Here is a 20,607-nt window from a genome sequence, read left to right on the forward strand (position 1 = left end):
GCCCGATGAGATGGGTCAATGTATGGAACTTAGAGAGCTTAGGCCTCCAACAGCAGTACCTGCTGACAGCAATGCACCACAACTCCTGTCTTTTTAAAAGCTTGAACCACAGACAGATTTACAATAGCCCAGACAACAGGTCACAGGACATTTATTGCTGTTCAGTCTGTCTCTCTCCTTGGCAAAATTTAGGTCAGTCTTCAGACACAACTTTGCACCTGCTGCATAAGCCTTTCTTTAACTAAGTCTTTGGCTTAGGCTATCTCCCCCTCCTTTGGGACATATCCCTTTGTTGCATGCTTTTATGTAGCAGCAGAGTGGTTAGGACAGTGCATTATTCAACAGCAGCTGAAGAGGCAACAGCAGACTGGATTCTAGGCCTTCCATTTGAAGGACACCAAGACAACCTCTCCTGTCTCACAGTCCTGGCACACTCTGAGGAGAATCCTTCAATCAGCAGGTAGTTGCATGTAAAGCATCTCTTACCTCCAGTTTGGGATTTTGCCAATCATTGCTGATGACTGGAAGACTTAGAGGACAAAAAGAATAAGGAAATCTTAATTTCCTAGGCCTGCTGATGTTTTTTTCATTGGACAATAATTAGATACCTTACATACACAGTACTGAGTGCAGGGACAAAGGACCTTTAGGCAGGGGCCCTTATTACTCATTTATTTGGATTTTATGAAGAGTTATTAATGCGTTTCAAGGCCAGGCTGGATGGGTGTTTGAGCATGCTGGTCTAGTGGAAGGTGTCCCTACCCTTGGCTGAGGGTTTGGAACTAGATGATGTCTGCAGTCCCTTCCAAGCCAAAACATTCTATGGTTCTATTTGAAGAACATGGAAAAGAAATCAATCAATGAAACTGAATAACCCTAAAGGTCTTTTTCTGAATTTGGCAAACTGGCACATTTTAAAAATCTGATTTAGTAAAATGATCCCCAGGAACAAACCTGAATACCAGCCTACTTGTCACCTGGCCAGCATGCTGGGGGGCAGTTTGGGACCATAAGAGCAAGAGCCACCCAAAGCAGCATTCCCACAGTGGTCAGGAACAGCAGGGTGATGCAGTGGTTTCAGCAGCCCTTTTCATTTCCCACTATAGCTGCAATGTATGGTAAGTAACATTAAAAAGGATCCAAAGGAGGAAATTGTGAATTCTACTCTAATGCTACAGTTCATACCAAATAATTTGGAACTTTTAAACCTTGGAAGTAGCAGTGTTATAATTTTATAAACAATTAAATTAAAATAAGCTTAAAAGTTTTGTGTTCTTAGGAACATAAATATAATGCTAACAACAATACAGTATTTACTGAAAAGTTGTGCCTATAACAAGCTAATTCATCTAATTTTCTATCAGAACACAAGAAAAAAAGCTGTTTATGTAGCTCTTTATGTTTCCAGGTAACACACTTTATCCTGTTAGCAACTACTGCTGTATTTTCTCTTTATCTGAGTGGAATTTACTTCTAAACAGAACTATTTAATTTAAAAAATGTTAATACTTTCAAATTATGATAAAAGATTAAAGCTACTCAGGATAAGCTAGAAAAACATGGATGCTGTAGATTCCTTTGTTTAAAATAAGTAATTTCTGAAGTACTTAAAAAAAAAGCAATTCTGTGCCAGTAAGAAAAAGAAGAAATTAGGGAACTGACTAGTAACCCTGGCTGGAGCAAGAGAGGGGAAACTCAGATTAGTGGTATTGAAAGCTTGATCATAAAACATAGTGGCAGCTAAAACATTTGGTATTTAAACATGGTAATTTTTTTTCCTCCAACAGCAACTAAGAAAAGGTAGCCATTTTTCATAAGAAATCCAATTTCCTCTTCAAACAAATAGATATTAAAAAAAAAAAAAAACTTAGAATGCTTTTAAAAGCTTATTAATTACACAAAAAATGCAGTCTAATTTTTAATGTGTACCTAAAGATCTACCGAGAATAGCCACCATAGCTGCTATCTTTAGACAATGATCAAGGAAAAAAAAATCAGGGTATGGAGAAAAGGTATTGTTTAATTAAAGACATGCCCATTTTCCTCAAAGCACAAGAGACCTTGGCCCTGACAATTCTTGTTTCAAATGTCCAGCCCTAATGCCTTATTTCAGACTGTTGCTACAGCTTTGCAGACATGCCTGCAACTACACTTGATTTACTGACTGATTATCTTCTGTTTCCTTTTAAAGGTAAAGAATGTGTCTAAAGCTGAGCTGAAGAATGTGATCACTTCTTAGAAGGTTCTCTTCCCTCACTTAACAATGTGAGACTCTTTTAAAGTTATTTTTATGGCATAATAATTTCCTATTTCCCCCTGTGCATTAGTAATTTCACTCACTTTTTTTTTCTTTCAAAAAACCACTGTCCTAATGGAAGCGCATCAGTAAATTATTAGAGATTAAAAATGAAACAGGTCAAAAGCCTCAGGCCTGTCCTCAGAAAAACAGGACAAAATACTGTCTCCACAAAAGAGCTTACAAAGTAGCACAGGGAAAGGAAGGTGGAGGTAGAGTGTGTGAAGAGGCTGGAATACGAAATAGTACTTGATACTTCACAGATTTTGGGGGCAGTGTTGTTTCATCTTATTAGCCAAGTCATCAAGTTCCTGCTTTTGGACAAAAACAAGTGTCACTGATTTTCTAAGTAAAACAGCTGCAAGATTATTCAAGACACAGCAGGAAACATGCACCATATTATGACAGAATCCAGTCCTAGTCACTTAAGTGCACAGCTCCCAGAGAGAACATGGCCCATTTCTGTATTGTGACTATGTGTGTTTATAAACAGCACACATGATTTTCCTCCCCAAAATCTGGAAACAGAATCACAGTGTCTTGCCTTTCAATCTGTCCTATCTTCAGTTAGTACACAGCATTAGATTAGCAGATTTACTTTATAAACCCCATTTTGCATTTCCAGTGGTACCTCCCTCATGCTTTGAGACATAAAATGATCAAGACATTGGCATTAAAATTAATTTTATTTGCAAAATTCAAATTGTTGAGGTAGATCTGTGTGCTGATGGGGTCTGCACACTCTCATAGTAATAATAATATCTCAAAATAACATAATAATATCATCCCTTCACTGCAAGTCCTGAGGAAAAAAGAACACTAGCAAAAAGAACTCAGTAAATGAACACTTTTGAAAATAGGCTTCAGTAGCCACAAAATTAGTTTTTTTAAACATCTAGATAAGAGCCTTACCTCTGAAATTGCATTAAACAATTTCAGACGAAGCAAGCCTGAAAATATTAGCCTTAAAGGACAGCAGAATACTAGGCAATATTTACCTTACAATAAAACAAATACCTCCACTTCCCCCAAAAGCCAGAACAAAATACAGGGTCCAAAGCAACTCTTTGGATAGTACATAACTCAATTTTTGGAAAGCGTATGGTACTCCAATGAAACCTCAAAAATCTCTTAGGATGTGCTGCATAGGTTACAATGCAGAATGAGAGGTCCAAAGGACTGTGTAAAAATTCTGTAGCTTAAAGTAAACAGTAACTATTACAGGGCTCAGAATAAAACTGGAATATAGGAAAAGAAGTAATTTATCTATACCTGTGGTGCCACAGGAACCATTGTGAGGCCTTGTTTTATTTGACAGCTTCATTAATCCCCAAGAGGCTACAATGTGGGCAACTCTGAGGACACTGAGATACTTCAACATAAATTAGTGAGGCTAAAATGCAGCCAGAAAACTATAAAATTAAATTAAATACAAGAAAAAGAAAGCTACTGCTATGGAAAAGACTGAGAGAAATATTCTGGAAGAGATTCTGGAATATATTCAGTAGGATGGCAATACCCCAGAGGTATCATATTTGTAAAGGATCTAAGGATAACAAGTAAGCAGAAACTAGAAATAGATTTGTAAGAGTACCAACAAAGAGACTAATTGAGATTTGGGTTGCACACTTGGAAGCAGTGTATCCTGGAGCAGGAAGGTAATGGTCTCTCTAAACACGGCTGCAGGCAGACTGTGCAACGCTTTATTTGTGGACAGCCAACAGAGTCCTTCAAACCTCGTGGTGGACCAAACATCAGAACTCCCAAGTAATTAATTCTGCCCTACAAATGGAGGTCATGTGGTTGCCTGGACATAAAACATGAATGCTTCATCCACACTCTTTACAACCACTCTGGAAATCACAAATGTGTTCTAGGCATATTAAAAGAAAGATCTATGCGAATTGGATGGAATTCACATAAAAATAACAGAAATTCTTTGGGAGCTGGAAAGAATCAAAAGGAAATGTTACAAGCTTAAACAAGTGTTACTCAGCTTAAGCTAAGCAAGTAAAAAGTTAAAAATGCTTTTTTCTTAAGATTCAGTTTGATCAGGAAAATTATTTCAAAGGAACAAACCCCAGGAAGGAAAAATAATTATTTGAGGGTGACAAAATGTTATATACACATACTTATTTAGGAACTCAGAGAAAGCATATACTGTGTTCTAAACTAGAGGTAATTGTCCTAATAGAAGAAAATATAGCAGGCATCTGAAACTTCAGTATAATGTATACACTTGTATATGACAGAGACCAACAGAGATGGACAAAATATTTAATGGAGCTCTGCCATCTCTAAACTAATCTTAAAACATTTTAGGTTTACTCTTATAGCAACACTCCTCTTTCCTTTTGAATAACAGATGGCTGTTTGTGATCTACATATTGCACTGGTGCTTCTTTCACTTTGTCTGATGCATGAACGAGGAATGCCTCCCATAAGTCAGACTATATGGCACAAAAAAACAGAGCATCTAAAATTAAATTACTTTCACTCCTTACCATCCAGCCCCATTTTTGTGATTCATTCACAGAAACCCATTTCCCACTTTAAAACTAAAATTCAAATAATAACCACATACTCAAGTGTATTTGACTACACAAGTTATAGAAGAATGATAGGGCTTTTGGCAGTTGTAGCACTTGAAAATTTTCCATTATGACATCCTTCTAATTACTTATTATTTGAACCATTTGGGCTAACTGTCTTCACACCAGACATATTTCTCAATGGAGACTTTCAACTAAATGCTTCAGCTATTCATCAGAACTAGAATATGAAAAATTATGTTTCACTTTCCTGTTTAAAAGCAATTCTTACAAGCATCTACCTGAACTGCATTGTGCGGAATAGAAATTTTAGAGTATGGAGGGATTGGCAGCTCTCTTGTAAAAATAAACCTATTACTTTGATTTTTTTAAAAAAAGCTATTCAAATGCTCAACCAATTTTCTTTGTATACTCCACTACTTGCTAGTAAATCTGTTGAACATACCATTTCTCAAAATAGTATTAATGCTCAAATGTTACATGCCATTACACACTGTTTTCTCTTTTGAGTCCACTCCCAACTTTTACAGTCATTAGTACAAAGCAACAGACAGAAGGTTTTAAAATTATGCTGGTTCAGCAATGCCAACCACTCTAGCACTATTCCTCAATTATCTAAGACTTAATGAGTTCATCTTAATCAAATTTCATCAACGAAATTCTCACTGTCATATATGCAAACTCTGAATGTCACTTACTGCTATACTGTTAACTGCACCCCAACAATGTGTGTTCTTGTTATCCGAAATTGAATTCCTTATACAATCATATAATTATTTCACTCTTGACAATAGGTCATTTTCCAAGCATGGAAGGGAACCTCAATGACTTCTTGACATGTAGAATTCTGTCAGCAAACTGCACCTTTACAATTAAGTGTTTACTGGCACTCTACTTACATGATGCATGTGCTGCTTCTCAATTAACTGCACTTCCTCAATTTTTTCAAAAAGTGGCATAGTTCTACATTGTTACACATATAATTCTTTATTAATTTTTACATTTCAATTTATATAATTTTCTTGAATACTTATGCATTTTCCTGTAGGCACATTCGGTGGCAGGTTCTTCTGATACAGGGCAACAGTGAGACCTGAAAATATTAGAAAAAAAATCATTATTAAAAAAAAAAACCAAAAAAAAAACAAAAAAACCAAAGAAAAGGATAACTTTCAATGAAAACTGTTTGAAATGTAAGTTGCTAAATGCAAATACAACCCAGGAAACAAAAATGGTCAAAGGTAGTTTTCATTTTCATATAAAGATTATGTATGTTAGTTTGTACATACAACTCATTTACAGATAGGAACATACACATAAGGATACAATGCATGTTGTAGGAGGGTTGCCTTTTGCACTGCTGTCCAGATTTTTTGAAACAGAAAGCTGTACCATCTTCATGGTATACAATGTGTTTTGTACAATGATGATGAGAACTCATTTATCCTAATGGCTAAATTGTCTGCATTGATTAGAGGAACCCATTATTGAAATGTTCAGGGATCTACATGCAGTCCTTCTAGAATTTAGATAATCAGGTGCAGTCATGTGCAATAACCAGCGAACATCATATATCCTTTTCCATAATCTCGTCAATCTCCATATTAAAATTTACTGAAATGCTCTGCCCTGCTGCTTTCACTGAGAGAAGAAATCCATTCATCCATTGGATAGAAACCTTCTTTCATGGAAAGTTCATTTCTAGTTTATGTCTAATCATTCTACATTGAGAGTGTTCTTTGTCTTAAATATTTTTTCTCCTTTCTTAACTCCAAAGTTCTAGATCTTATTTGATATGCCGTTCTCCTTCAAATTTCAAGTTATTAGTAACTTTTATTTATAAACTAAGTAGGACTGCACTAAAAACATTAAATGGGCAGACTCCACCTGCAGCCAGCTTCCAATTTTATAGTCCTTCTCTCAAAACAATCCATCAAAACTTCTCATCAGCAATTCTTTATGTTATGCATCTTCCTTCTTTTCTCATATGACACTATACGGAATCTTTATATGAAGCACAGATTAAATCTGATTATGGTGGTGCTTGGATGACAGTTGGACTAGCTGATCTTGAAGGTCTCTTTCAGCCTTGATGATTTTGTGAAATTGACTTAATTTTGTCAATTATTTTATTTACAAAATACACAGGTACCCCAACAGAATCTAATGTTACTACACCAAAGATATATATCTTTTTTTTTACTTCTATGCCTTTGCATACCCTAATTTTTTTCCTACGTCCCATACGATGCCCATGGGCTCTCCTTCAAGCACATTCGTGACTTTCCAATCACGTGGCACTGTTCTTGCCCAGAGAGGTTTATTAAGAGTCTTTGCTAAAAGACTTTTTTGATACTTCTAATATTTTCATAATTGAGACCTAGTTTCATTTTCCCATCAGGTTTCTAGTGACAAGACACTGATGGTAATGCCACTGACTACACTTCAGCCTACTGCCTAGCCTGTACCTAGTAACTGAGAATTAAAACAGACAAACAAACAAATACACCTCATTAATTAGGATCCTAAGCATTCTTTCCAAAACACTGTTACCCCTACCAATTATTTCAGCAGCCCAAGAGCCACTTTGAGGCAGTTTGGTATGCACAGGTTGCTCAATTCCTTGCTGTTCACATACTGTCTTTAGATTTTTATCTGATAACATCCAGAGAGTAATTGTCTTTCAGCTGGTCTGATGCACATGGGTGGTATTGCTTAAAATTCTGGCTTTAGTGGGCTTAACTACCTGGAAGTATAAGCAAGGCTTGTCAGAAATCTCATGTGAGGACTTCTTGCCCTGGGTGTGTATGGAGCCTTAGAGTCTAACAAGACTATGGACTGTCACACATGACAAAGCAAGGACACATTTGGCAGGCCAGAACTACACAGCGTAGCACCACGTATTTATTTCAGTGTGAAGATTTAGATCTTTGTTCACTCAGTCAGTGGGGCCACACTGGGAAATAACCTTCCTGTGTAATGCAGGCCGTCTGACTGTCTAGGTTGAGATACCAACAGGACAGACCACATATAACTCTTTATCCATGTGTCCAGGTTTTCTCTCTGCAGAAACTGTGTTTCTAAGCACCTGCGAAAACAGCACCTGAGAATATGAGCCACACTCAGCTCTCATTTTGAAATAACAGTTTGGATGAATCCCCTGACTGAGAGAACACTCCAAGATTCCAGATCACAGACCTCATAAATACTGAGCATCCTTGAAATCAATAGGAACTCAAACATGGCTGACTAAGTGGGTTTTGAAGTTAAGATGTACTGCTGGAAATTTTACCTTTGTGTCATAGGCTAAACTCTTGTCACCAAATTTTGCTGCATTCTGCTACTATAAATAGCAGCAAAATGTGGATTTTCCCTTGGCCTCCATCATGTATAGTCACTAGATGATTCTGTTTCTGCTTATATTTGCATTTACAATTTTTTGTGAACTGCAGATATCATTTTGTGACCAGTTTTTTAAAGTAGCTACACAGTAAGCATTAAACAAAAATAAAAACTGACATGCCTTTTGTTTAAAAAAACAGGGCAAACCTTTATTGATTTTTCTCTTTGGAGAAATTCTGACTTAAAAGACAGTCATCAGTTATGCTGAAAAGTAATACTATTAATACTCAAATTTTGATTGTACAGCTGTTTAGCTGTGCATGATTAGGACCAGTTATATATTCAAGAGTGATTATTTTCATGCAAATACTTGGCTGGCTAATGGGGAGAACAGCTGCTGCTTAGCAACTGGAGGAACAGAGAAAGGGGGTGACTTGCTTTATAACAGAAAATGGCATGAAACCTTAAGAGAGAGAACATATAGTGTTTGGAGAGAAAATGAGCGGTAGTGCTGTCTGACCAGGATATGTCCTTTTACAATTACTGACACCCTAGGACAGCAGTATTTTCAGGTAATGAGTGTAAACTACAAGAAAATTTATATATCATACATGCATACACACATGTGAGTGAACAACACATAAAACAACTCCTAAAAACAAATACTGACACACAAATTGAAATGTAGGAAATCCAAAAACAGGCTTTGTGTCTGTTATCTGTTGAAAGGGTTAGGCCAATTTTCAGACTTCAGCAACTTAAAACTACCACAAGCCAAGCTTTCTGGAAGAAGTGCTCTCTTTCCTCCTGCTGCTCAATCTCAGTCCCTGCACTGCCTCCTCCTCTGTGCAAGCACAGCCCTACATAATGAAGCAGATCAAGGACCTGATGGAGGTTAAAACTAACCCATTTCTTAGTGGGATTGCTTTTACCTGGCTCAGTTTCCAAGCCAAGTTTCTTGTGCAGCTAATCAAATGCTTGCACTGACATAGGAGGAGGGCAGGGGACCTCCCATGACAGTGCTGACTCAGTCTTACCTTGGTGCAACCCTGCAGACAAACCTACTGACCTGACTGCAAGACAAAACTGAAAGCAGAAGTGAGCTGCAGGAAACTACTGGAAACGGAAAAGGCACCACTCACAAAGCATGCAAGTTCCACAAAAGTGTCTGCACAGGTTTAATGTACATTGGGATTACACTATTTACATCAAAAAGGAAAGTCACTTTATTTTTTTCTGAGAGTAACATTCAACATTTTCAGAAATCAAATTAATACCTCAGTAAGAACAAGAAACTGACACTAGGTTAGGTATCAATTGTTCTTTCTGATTTCAAAGCATGGTTCTCCCTGATTTAATAAACAACATAAATATTGTCATTTTAAATGGAATACTCTGCATGACATGCTTTAGCAAATCCTGCTTGATGCTTCTAACAAGTTAGTTATTTCAGCTTTCTACACTATTCTACTGTGGGCAACTGGTTTCTCTTCAGCAGGACTCCCAGGTATGAACTTGTGCTACATCTCACACACTACACTCATTCAGCAGAAACCAGAATCCACAGTGGCTCAAATGTCTTGGTTTATTCACCAACCCAGCTGAGGGGCAGATCCACCATCATGTTCTCCTGCCTGAGCAGATGACAACAGAATACAACAGAATACAGTACTCCCCAGCACAGAGGAGAACTGCTGACCTACCCTCAGCTCATGCAGGCACCAGACCACATCTGCCAGGGTTCAAAGACATTACACTGTCAGTGGAGGGAAGACACAATGCTCAGCAAGTTAAGAAGATCATGTGAACAGAAAGTAAACAGAGCATGCAATGGAGTAACACAAGAACTGTTACTGTCCCTACCAAAGTTCTATGGAAAATTAAGGAAATGGAGTAGTGAGGGAGCAGTACAAAATGTATTCAAATAACAATAGTTAAAGATGCTGTTTGTTAACAAGCCCCACCAGCAAGCTCCTAGTGATTTATTAGCCTTTGTGAAATCTAAGCATTCATAAGAGTATTTTTGCAGTTCCAAAGGTTTTCCAAATATTAGCTTTGCAAATGTAAACAACTGTCAACAATTAAAGTTGTAGCTCAGTTTTTCTTTAGATACAGTGAAAATAGTTTGGATTTCAACCCTATTTCAACCACTTCTGTGACACAAGATTTCTTGATGACTAGGTAGTTGATTTTCTTTTTCTGTTCACATAAAAATGAGTTTAAGGAGGAAAACAGATGTGAGCTAGAGAAAATAAACAGCTTACAAAGAAAGAGTAGGAAACCAGTTACCCCTGAGTAGACAGGCAAGCTTCCTGTTCATTACAATGAAAAAATGAAGGGTAGCAACTGCCTGACCTGTCTTTTGTTCAAATCTAAACCCAAAACACATGTAACCAAAATGCAAAACATGTGTTCTACATATTGGACGTTTGTCAGGTTTTATAGATTTGTACATTTGTCTCGTATCATCCAGTGCTGCACGCACATGTAGCAGCATCACTCTGAGTGCATGTGAGAGCATTTGGCCCTTTAACCGGCTCATCTCCCACACCGCCAACTCTGGATATTTGCTATGGTTTGGGGTTTTTACCCGCGGACCCGCAGCTCTCAGACAAAGAGACTGCAACAGGACCTAAAATCAACGTTTTTTCAGTGCCTCAACCTGAAGTCAAGCCTGTTTGATGGCTTTCAATAAAAGCCTGTACGAGAGCCATGCAAACCGCAAAGTAAGCTCTCCTGAAGGGCGGAGGAGGCGGAGGAGCAGGAGCAGCGGGAGCGGGGGGACGCGGCCGCCGCGGGGCCGAGCCGCCCGCAGGGACGCGGGGCCGCGACCCCGCCCCCGCCGCTCCGCCGCAGCGCGCCCGGCCCGGCCCCACCCGCCCCGCCCATTCCGCGCGCCCGGCCCCGCCGCCAATCGCCGCCGTCCCTCCGCAGCCCCGGCCCCGCCCCGCTCCCGCGCCGCGCGCGCTCACCGTCACGGCCCGAGAGCGCGCGGGCGCCGGCGGAAGCGCGGCCGCTCCACCCCTTCCTCCCGGTGCCGTCCCCCTCCTCGCCCTCATCTTCTTAGGGTTTGGGGTTTTTTTTGGCCGGCCCCTGCGGCGTGGGGAGACTCACCTCCCCGCCATTCAAAATGGCGGCCGACCCAGCTTAACCCCGTCGTGTCCCGGCAGCGCTGCCTCTCCCGTCCCATCTGCGGCTCGGGATTCCGCAGCCTCACCCTCAGCCCGCGCGGCCGATCGCCGAATCACCGAGGCCGTCCCTCTGTCCCTCCTTGCCTCCTCCGTCGCCACCAGGGGAGGCGAGAGAAAGATTTTTCCCCCGCTCCCACGCGCGCTCGCGCCCCGCCTGCCGAGCCCAACCGAAAGGTGGGGGGGGAGACCGTGTGTGTGTCGGAGAGTGACGGACACCTCCTCCGCTCGTTGAGCCCCTTTCCCCCCCAACACATGGCCCATCCACCCCCCTGCCCGTTCCCCCAATGGTTGCATCCGTGACGACATCATCATGGCAACAGCAGCTGCAGCCCGGGGCCGGGGCGCCGCCGTCGCCGCCGGGGCGTCCGCGGGGCACGAGCCCGCGCAGTCCCTGAGGGGCGCGCGGCCGCACGGGCTGTAGGAGCGCGCGGGGGGCGCGCTGCCGCGCACGCGCCCAGAGCGGCGGCATCAGGCGGGGGAGGGGGGGGGCGGGGGGAGCAGAGACACAGACAAGGCGCGTGCGGGGCTGTGCGCGCTCCCGCGGGCGGGCGGGCGAGGAGCGGCAGGCGCGGGGAGTGTTGCGCTCGCGCGCGCGCTCGCTGCGGCGGCAGCGGCGGCGGGCGGGGGGACCCGTGCGGGCTCCGCGCTCGCTCCGCGCTCGCTCGCTCGGTGCTGTGCTGGTGCCTCGGCGGCGGCGAACAAACATGTTCTCAGTGCGGATCGTGACTGCCGACTACTACATGGGCAGCCCGCTGCCCGGCCTGGACCCCTGCCAGTCCCGCTTCCGAGAGGCCCCGGCCAAACGGGTGCCCGTCGTGAGAGTCTTCGGCGCCACCCCTGCAGGTAAGGGATGACCCCCGCCACCGACGGGCGGGCGGGGACGTCCCCCCGCTGCGGCGCCGCGGGTCGCGCTGGCGCCGGCCCCGCCGCCGCCCACCCCGCTCCCGCTCTTTGTGGCTGGGTCGCGCTCCCCCCTCCGCGCCCGGCGCCGCCGCTGCGGCGCGTCTCACCTGCCAGCGGGGACGGCAGGGCAGCGGCGGCCAGCAGCGGGGACCTGCCCCGGGTGCCGCGCCGCGCCCGCCCGGCGGCGGTGGGGGCTGCGGGGCCGCCGGGGCTTTGTGCGGGGCTGCCCCGGGAGAGCGGCGCAGCTGTGCAAACACCGGGGCCGGCCCCTGCCGCCCTCGCTGCCGGTGCCCACCGCCGCTCTCCTGCCCTTCCCGGGAGCTGTCGCTGCGGGAGGGCGAGCGGACGAGGGGAAGCCGCTGAGCACGGGCACAAGCGGGACTTGTGCGGCACTTGGGAAGTGGGGGCTCGGGGCTCGTGTGGCCGCACGGAGCGCGCACGGCCCGAGGCACCGGTGCTGCAGTGCAGCGTCCTGAGCGCCGGCCACATGTTGCCCCCCGAGACTCCCGAATGTCACATGCCACTTCTCCACTGCCTCTTCGCCCTGTGGCCTTGTGCTTACAGCCGTCTCACGACTCAGACGTGTTTCTGACCAATACAAACAAATGCGTTGTCAGAGCAAATTTCGAACAAATTAAATACTTAGGAAAATTCATTGAATATGTATCGTAGTTTGCCCATACGTTAAATATTAAATTGGAAAAACCCCTCGCTTTTGAGATATTAGGCATAATAAGTAAGCATTATTGCTTATGATCTCTTTACACTTATGCTGTGTAATGCTGACCTTGGGAATTAAGGTATTTCTGCATATTTTATTGAATGGCATGTTGAAAATTATCTATTCATGCACATACATTAAATCTTAGGCAAGACAAAAACATATAATAAAAGAGCACAGCAGAGGTGTCTTTCCCTTCAGGCAGTTATTATAGTAGAGCAGCTATTTTTGTTGTCTTTTTTGTCGGCTTGTTTTTTGTTTGGTTTTGTTTGTTTTTTTTTAAATCCAGAATTAACTGTCTTTTCTGTTTAAGCACAAAGGAACGTGACATATTCAAGCTGTTGTGTTCTGATGCAACTACAGCTCCAAATTATTAAGTGAATGAGTGGGATTAATAGATAAAATATTGAAATAGTGGGACCTATTTTATTGTAGCTCTAATTCTGCATACAAAGGAGATATTATGTAATAATATTTATGTAATGGCAGGAGTAACTATTTCATGATTAAAAAATGTAGAGCCTGAGGTTGTTGGCAGGTAGCAGGATTTTTGTGCATGCGTGTGGTTAACTCATTAAGGCTTATTTTCTTTTAAGAAAATGTTTAGGCTATGCCATATCATGAATGTGGCATCATAAAGTAAACAGTGAAGTAGTTTAGTTGTCCAGCTATTAGGAATATGGTAGGAAATCCCTGGCTTCCCCAACCATAAACTTTAATGTCAGTTTGCATAATAGAAGTGTTTCTAATTTGACTTTGTTAGAGAAAACAATTCACTGGAGTCTGCAAAAGCAGTGTTACTTGTCTATCCCATTTATTTCCTTTTTGAACTTTTAAATTTTTTTAATGTTTTGTACCTTTAGTAATGTTTGCTATTAAGCTTCATGAGCTTCTTACTGCATCTCTGCATTGGTTTTTGGGTTTTTTTCCTTTTTAGAAAAGCAGAAAAATGTAATTCTCTCTCTTCAAAGGTGTTGGACCTAAGCACTCATTGCCAGAATTACTCTGACAGTGATTCTCAGGCTATTTCTTGAGAGCTGAAATTTAAAACAAAGTGTAATCACTTACATTTACAATGACATTTTTCTTTGAGGAAAAAGAAATAGTGAAAACAACTTCTAGCATACTGTCCGAGACAATGGGATGTCCTTATTGTTTGGCTTACAGGCAGTGTGATGCTTTTCTTCACTGGAGTTGGTCTGGGTGGGAGTAACCCTTTCTCACTGGGTTTAATGTGTGTGCCTTGCCTCCAGGAAAGGTGCTCTGCTGCCTTGTTGCCTCCATGGTAGCAGCCTATTATGGCTGGATGGGCTGCTCCACCTCCAGCATGATTAACTTTGCACAACTCTTAGTGTGTTTATAGCTGTGTGCCCAAGCTGTGCAGGTAATTGGGAGTCAGGGTCAGAACAGACTCCAAATGTCACCTGCTGAGCGAAGGGGGTTTGATTGGTATGTGGCAGTGGCTTATGCAGATGTTCAGAAAGTCAAACATCTGGCACTGCTGTATCCTTGTGTCCACCAGCAGCTAAGGAGAGTGGTCCTGAAGGCACCCACCTGTGCTTTCTGCCCCATCTTGTGGAGGAACTGCACTCAGTGAGGTGTGTGGATGACAGGGATTGCCAGTGTTACCTTTGAAGGCTTTTATGTAAGCCAGTACTCAACAATTAATTTGTAAAGGTTTACTGGTACAATCTATAAAATTAAAGTGGCTTGTGGTTGGGGGAAGAAAAAGCCAGACTTTTTAATTAAAAGTAATGAAAGGATCAGCTTCTAGAATGGACTGTGCTGGCAATAACATTTGACAACTTCTTTATGTCTTTTGAGGAAGAAATCTTGTTTTATTTGGTAAGGCTATACAAATTCTGTCTTGATGTCCTACATCTTTGCATAATAAGAGCTTGAAAGACAAGGAATCAAAATTTTGTTTAAGCCCAAAGATCTGCCTGCTATATTCTGTTATTTTGTGAAATAAAGAGTAAAATTCTGATTACAGTAGCAAAAGGTGAAGTGAGCTGGTTGAGCCATTTCATTCAATTTTAGCTGTTTAAGCAGACTGGCATGTCTGTTGACATAGTGACGTGGACAAAAGTATAATTTCAGAAATGCTGCAACACTGCCATGGTGGTAATGCAATGAAAGCAGTGTTGGATTCATGCTTTATTGTACAAGGGCATAGATATTATCTGATACACCAGTATTTGTATCTCTAAGGGAGTCTCATAATATTGCTGCTTTTACATAAAAAAAAATAGATTTTAATTCACTAGGTAATGCTCAAGTATGAAACAACGTCACATTCTATTCTCAGGCAGTATGGTCTGCTAACTAGTACTTTTGTAAATGCTCTTTGTAAAAATAGGAAAAGACTGAAAAATTGCAAGACCTCTTGTTTAGAGTGAAATCTTAATGAAAATTTATTTTTCTGTTAGTGTATTGCTCTTAGTTGTATTGTCAATTCTTGAATTGTCATTCCTGTTGCCAATCTGAATCCTAAGATTTTTGCAACCATGTAAGTACCTGAATTTATAGCTTCAAAAGAGATATATTTAAGGTAAGACATATCTGTAATCATAAAAGTCATGTATGTTTATAGTTTTGTTTGGGAAGAGGTTATTCCATAGATCTTAGTCATTGAATATGGAACATGCTGAGTTGGAAGGGACCCATTAGGATCCAACTCCAGGCCCTGTGCAAGACATTCCAAGAGTCACACCATGTGCCTGAGAGTGTTATCCAAATTCTTCTTGAACTCTGTCAGGCTTGGTGCTATGACCACTCCTTGGGGAGCCTGTTCATGTGCAAGGAAAATATTTTTCCTGATATCAAACCTAAACCCTCCTTGATGCAGCTTCACGCCATTTCCTCGAGTCCTGTCATGAGAGTGAGGAGATCTGTACCTGCATCTCCTTCATGAGGAAGTTGTAAGATTGCAATGGGGTCTCCTTCAGGCTGAGCAGACAAAGCAGACCTCAGCTGCTCCCCATGTGGCTTCCCATCAGGACCCTTCACCATCCCTGTGGCCCTCCTTTGGATACTCTCTGATAGCTTAATGACTCTTGTTCAAGTTGCTGTTGTCCAGAACCCCCAGGTCCCTTCCTGCAGTGCTGCTCTCCTGTGTCTTGTTCCCTGATCTAGAGACAAACCCAAGCTTGCTCCGTCCCTGGTGCAGAATCCAGCACTTGACCTTGTTAAACCTCATGTGGTTGATGGTTGCCCATCTCACTGATTTATCTAGGTCTTTCTGCAGGGCCTGTCTGCCCTTGAGAGAGTCAGCAGCTCCTCCCAATTGAGTGTTGCCACAAACTTACTTGGTATTCCTTCAAATCCTTTATCCAAGTTGTTAATGAAGATGCTAAAGAGAGCTGGGCTGAGGATGGAGCCCTACGGAATCCCACTAGTGACTGGATGCCATGTCTGTATTATTTTTATTCCTCTGAAAATGTATGTGGAATTTAATTCCATTTGCAAATCAAGCACTGTAACTTACCCTATGCCTCATTCCAAATTTATATTAAATTTAGGTGATTTCAGAAGATTGCTATCTCATGTTGCTTCCATTTAGCTGGTACTGTGAAGATTAGTTTACTATGAGGTCTCTTATGGTGTATGGGGGTATTAAAGCTTTGTTTTGTTTCCTCCTAGCTCTTGGCTATTTCAAGCTCTTGGAGCCTATCCTCAAGATTTCACTGACCACTTCAGAACATGCACATGAATGCTTAGTTGAATGTTTCTGTCAGGTGCTTATTCAACTGCAGAAAGAACCAAGCTGTAAATCCATTCATAAAAAATCAGGGAGACTAAATGAACTGGGTGTCATTTTAGGAGAGGCATTAATAAGCAAGCTGAGGTTGCTAAATTATCACTTCACGTAACAAGCACAAGTAGCTGAGGATACTACTCATAAACCACATAGGAGATACCTGTTGGTGTGTGATAATGAGTATTGTCAAACAGATAGCTGAAATTTTAGGAAAAAAATAATTTTGATGTGAGTGTGATTTGAGGCTGATATGTGATAAATTTTACAAATACAGGTGCACATTTTTAAATTGCTTTTGAAGGGTGTTAGGCTGAGAAATGTGTGTTCAGTTGACAGGAGGGCCTTTGGAGAAGGCAGATTAGGAATTTATGTAGGAAAGAGCAATGTGTAGTTTAAGGAGTAATATAAGTGCTGTCCTCAACTGCCACTTTATGTATTTGTCTTGTTTGGAGGAGTTTTGTATTTTACATTATGAAATCACTGATCCAAGAAAGAATCTTACTCAGGGCAGCATAAAAACCCAGTCAAAAAAAGGATGTTTTTAAGTTACTTTTGCATACTTTTGATTACAAGTTTTTCTGAGGCTAAATGTAATATAGTGTAGGAGCTTACAGTCAGCAAAATCTTAATGTATTTCAGGTAGACATCTAAGTTTGGTGCTTTCACTTCTTGGTTTTCTGAGAGGGGGGAAGAAAAGCAGAGGCAAAAGCTGCAGCTAAAATCTGGCTCCCATCCAGCAGCAGTAGCTCTGGTATGACTCAGTGAAGGGGCCTGCTTATCTTCTTTCTTCTGTTCTTCCCCCTCCCCTTTCCCCCTTCACTGACCTGGCCAGGCTGTATATCTGATCCCATCCAGTGTCTATTCCTTTCTGTACTCTCTTATTGCTCAATGGCTGAACCATTTGAGAAGGACTGAACTCACTGCAGGATCTTGCTGCTTTCTACACTCAGCTGATGATGAACTTTTCGCCTCCCCATTTTCACTACCTTTTCAGACCCTGGCCCCCACAGTGGTCATTCCCTGTAGCTTCCTTAGTTCAGTGTTCACAGAGGAACATCATTCCAATTGCTGCTACTTCCCATATTCCATTTCCCAGAAGCAGGTACTACTTCTTGATAACACTTCCACTTTCCTCTGTGCCTTCACAGTGAGAAGATGCTAGAGGATATAGCCATTGTGGTGAGGCTTGTACCTTTGCTTTACCTTTTCACACCCTTTCCTAAAACATAGCAGCATACAACTCTTGATAAAGGGTTTTTCTGTGGGCTACAGCATGCCCTAAAAGATTGTTGTACAGTGTAGCTTCACTTCCAGCTTAACATTTCTGCATCTTGCACTGACAGGCTTCCCCTACTTTTGAAGTACTGTTTGAAAAATTGCCTCATGTATTAAAAGGATATGTTTTCTAAATTGTCAGGTTTTGGTGGGGATGGGGTTTTGGTGGGGCTGTTGTGTTTGGTTGGGTTTTTTAAGAACCTTCCGTGGTTTTTTTTGTTGGTGGTTTTTTGTTTTTTTTTTTTTTTAAGAGGCATTTGTTACATACTTTGTATAGATTGCCTGCTGAGTTGTTTGAGCATGAGAGGCTGCCTGAATAAACTGAGATTATGCTTCGCTAGCATGGAACTTAAGTAGCCAATTTCACACTTGTCTATATACAACTTGCTAAAATTCTGTCTCTTAAATAAACTTTTAAATACTGTGACAAAATTCATGTTCTAAGTAGAATCTAGGTACTGGGTTCATATTGAATATTGTGCTTCCTATTGTAGAGTACCTCTTGATCAAGTCACTGAATATTTTTGTGCTGTTGTAATTCAGTGGAAAAAATACATACATAACTGACCCTACATGCTTAAAACTCGATCAGCTGCAGACTTCAAAGTGTCCCACAAAGTAGTTGCATCTATATTAAATCTGGGCTTGGTTTTTATGATTAGTGTCCCTGGAAGTAGACCAGGAGCTTATCTATCTCAGCTGTAATTTCCAGTTCTGTTACATACTTCTTAAGGACACTTTTTGGCTGCTGGTTGGAATATATTCTTTTTCAGTGTGTAAAACGAACCTCCTCAAAATAGCACACTAGTCTGAAAATAGTTGTCTCTCTTAATTTTACCAGAGAAGCCCATGCATATCACAACTGAGGTTGGCAGAATGAGATGATGTGTAAACACTCAGTGAGAAACAGCTCCTGCTTAGTAATTTTTGCAGTCTGAGTAGATGAGATAAGTCTCTGAAAGAAGGAAGCAGGTGTGATAATACCATGCTATCAATTTCTTCTCAGTCATATTCAGAGTTCCAGTATTGATCATTTAATAGTACCCTCTTCTACTAACTCTTGTCATTACCTTGGTTTTGTCCTTTACCCTTGGTTGACTTGATTGACCTCTCTGTGCAGCAGACCTCTGAGAAGCATGGTGGTGAACATAAAACCATTTGGAAGGAGGCAGTATGAACACTCATACTGAAAGATTTGTAGTCCATATTCTGTCTCACAAATAAAGCAGCTGAAATTTTTGATAATGATTGGACTGTGTCACTGAAGATTCGGTCTCATGTCACAGAAGATCTGCTCCTCAAAATCTCAGGACAATTGGCAGTTGAAAAATTTTTTCTTCTTAAATTACACCTTAAAGAGACTGTTATCTCCAGCTATTGCAAAGCCAGTATCTCAGCCTCCTGGTCTGTCATCACTGGATGTTGAGGTGACAACCGATGGACTTGCTTCTTTGCCTTTTCCTGGATATTTGCCCCTATATTGTTACAATTGTGTAACAATTTAAAAAGTTTTTTTAAGTTATATAATCGAGTATGTGTGCTTGCAAACAGGCAGAATTTTTCTGCCAGTGATATAGTTAAGAATGAGAATAGAGCCCAAAATATACAAGAAACTAAACAAATACCAGAAAAGTTTGTACCAGATATAGGGACTGTCTGAAACATCACTTATTGCATAGGCTTCATTCATGCATGTTTGTTAAGGCTCTTTTCTTTCAAGAGCTGCTTTTTATTACAGGGGAGTTATAAGGTATGCAGAAGTTTGTGTGTTTTTTGGCAGGGCATTGAAATAAAACCTCACACTTGCTGGCTGGGCTGAGCCATATGGCTTATTAAGGAACCATTTGATGTCTGTATGTTGCAGCCTTCCTGTGATCAGTATGCAGACAGCCATTTCGGATAACTTCTTCCCCAACTCATATATTTGTAGTCATGTTGACTGCATGTTTATGAGTTCATGTTATGTTACTTTTGTGTATATGTGCATGCCTTCTCTGGTTTCAGGTTTTCATCATCCTTGGAGGCACTTAAAAGTTCTTGGGATGTGGTCCTGGGCAGCCAGCTCTAGGTGGCCCTACTTGGGCAGGGAATTTGGTCCAGGTGACCTCCAGAGGTCCCTTCTAACCTCAACCATTCTGGAATTACAGAGATTACTCTTGTCAGTAGTGAGTATCCAGGTGCTCTGTACAGCCTGTTTGTGTGTCCAGGTAAGCACAGTTGCATTCCAACGGTGTGGAAAGGTTGCCAGGTAGCTGGCTGTCTTTGAGCTGATTGCCCTACAGCTATGAAAGTTACTGGAAGATTTTGGTGGTGTTGGTGAGAACTGATTAAGATTTGGAAAGAAGAAGAAAAGAGAGAATATTCAGTACGGACACCATTGCTAAGTTGTGTCTGTCCCTTAGTGACATGTTTTTTTCCTAAAAATTAGAGAAAAAGTAGGAGCAGCCCTGCTTATTTATATTCAGGTTGTGCCTCTGTGCTGTTTGCTGACTAAGCCAGTGTTTACTACAGAAAAGCTGTATGTCCTATTTTAGGTGCAATATCAACATGTGGTACTCAGTATGAAT

At 41.7% G+C, this 20,607-nt stretch overlaps 1 protein-coding gene and 1 long non-coding RNA gene across 2 annotated transcripts in view; one reads left to right on the forward strand and one right to left on the reverse strand.

The window, feature by feature from the left end:
* Window positions 1–5,816: 5,816 nt before the first annotated feature.
* On the reverse strand, window positions 5,817–11,632 carry LOC139595348 (uncharacterized). The gene is made up of 2 exons (XR_011681012.1): window positions 11,305–11,632; window positions 5,817–5,941 (listed from the first exon to the last, which is right to left on the reverse strand). It is a non-coding gene; the product is annotated as an uncharacterized lncRNA (long non-coding RNA).
* Window positions 11,633–11,922: 290 nt separating this feature from the next.
* REV3L (REV3 like, DNA directed polymerase zeta catalytic subunit) overlaps window positions 11,923–20,607 on the forward strand; it is a 114,719-nt gene continuing 106,034 nt past the window's right edge. Inside the window, exon 1 of the mRNA XM_071438423.1 lies at window positions 11,923–12,224. Within this exon, the coding sequence (XP_071294524.1) occupies window positions 12,086–12,224 (139 nt within the window). The 5' untranslated portion in view covers window positions 11,923–12,085. The remainder of the gene's footprint in view (window positions 12,225–20,607) is intronic.

Source organism: Agelaius tricolor, unplaced genomic scaffold, assembly GCF_023055355.1.
Source record: "Agelaius tricolor isolate 1412-34295 unplaced genomic scaffold, bAgeTri1.0.p SCAF_1, whole genome shotgun sequence".
In the NCBI taxonomy this organism is placed as follows: Eukaryota; Metazoa; Chordata; class Aves; order Passeriformes; family Icteridae; genus Agelaius; species Agelaius tricolor.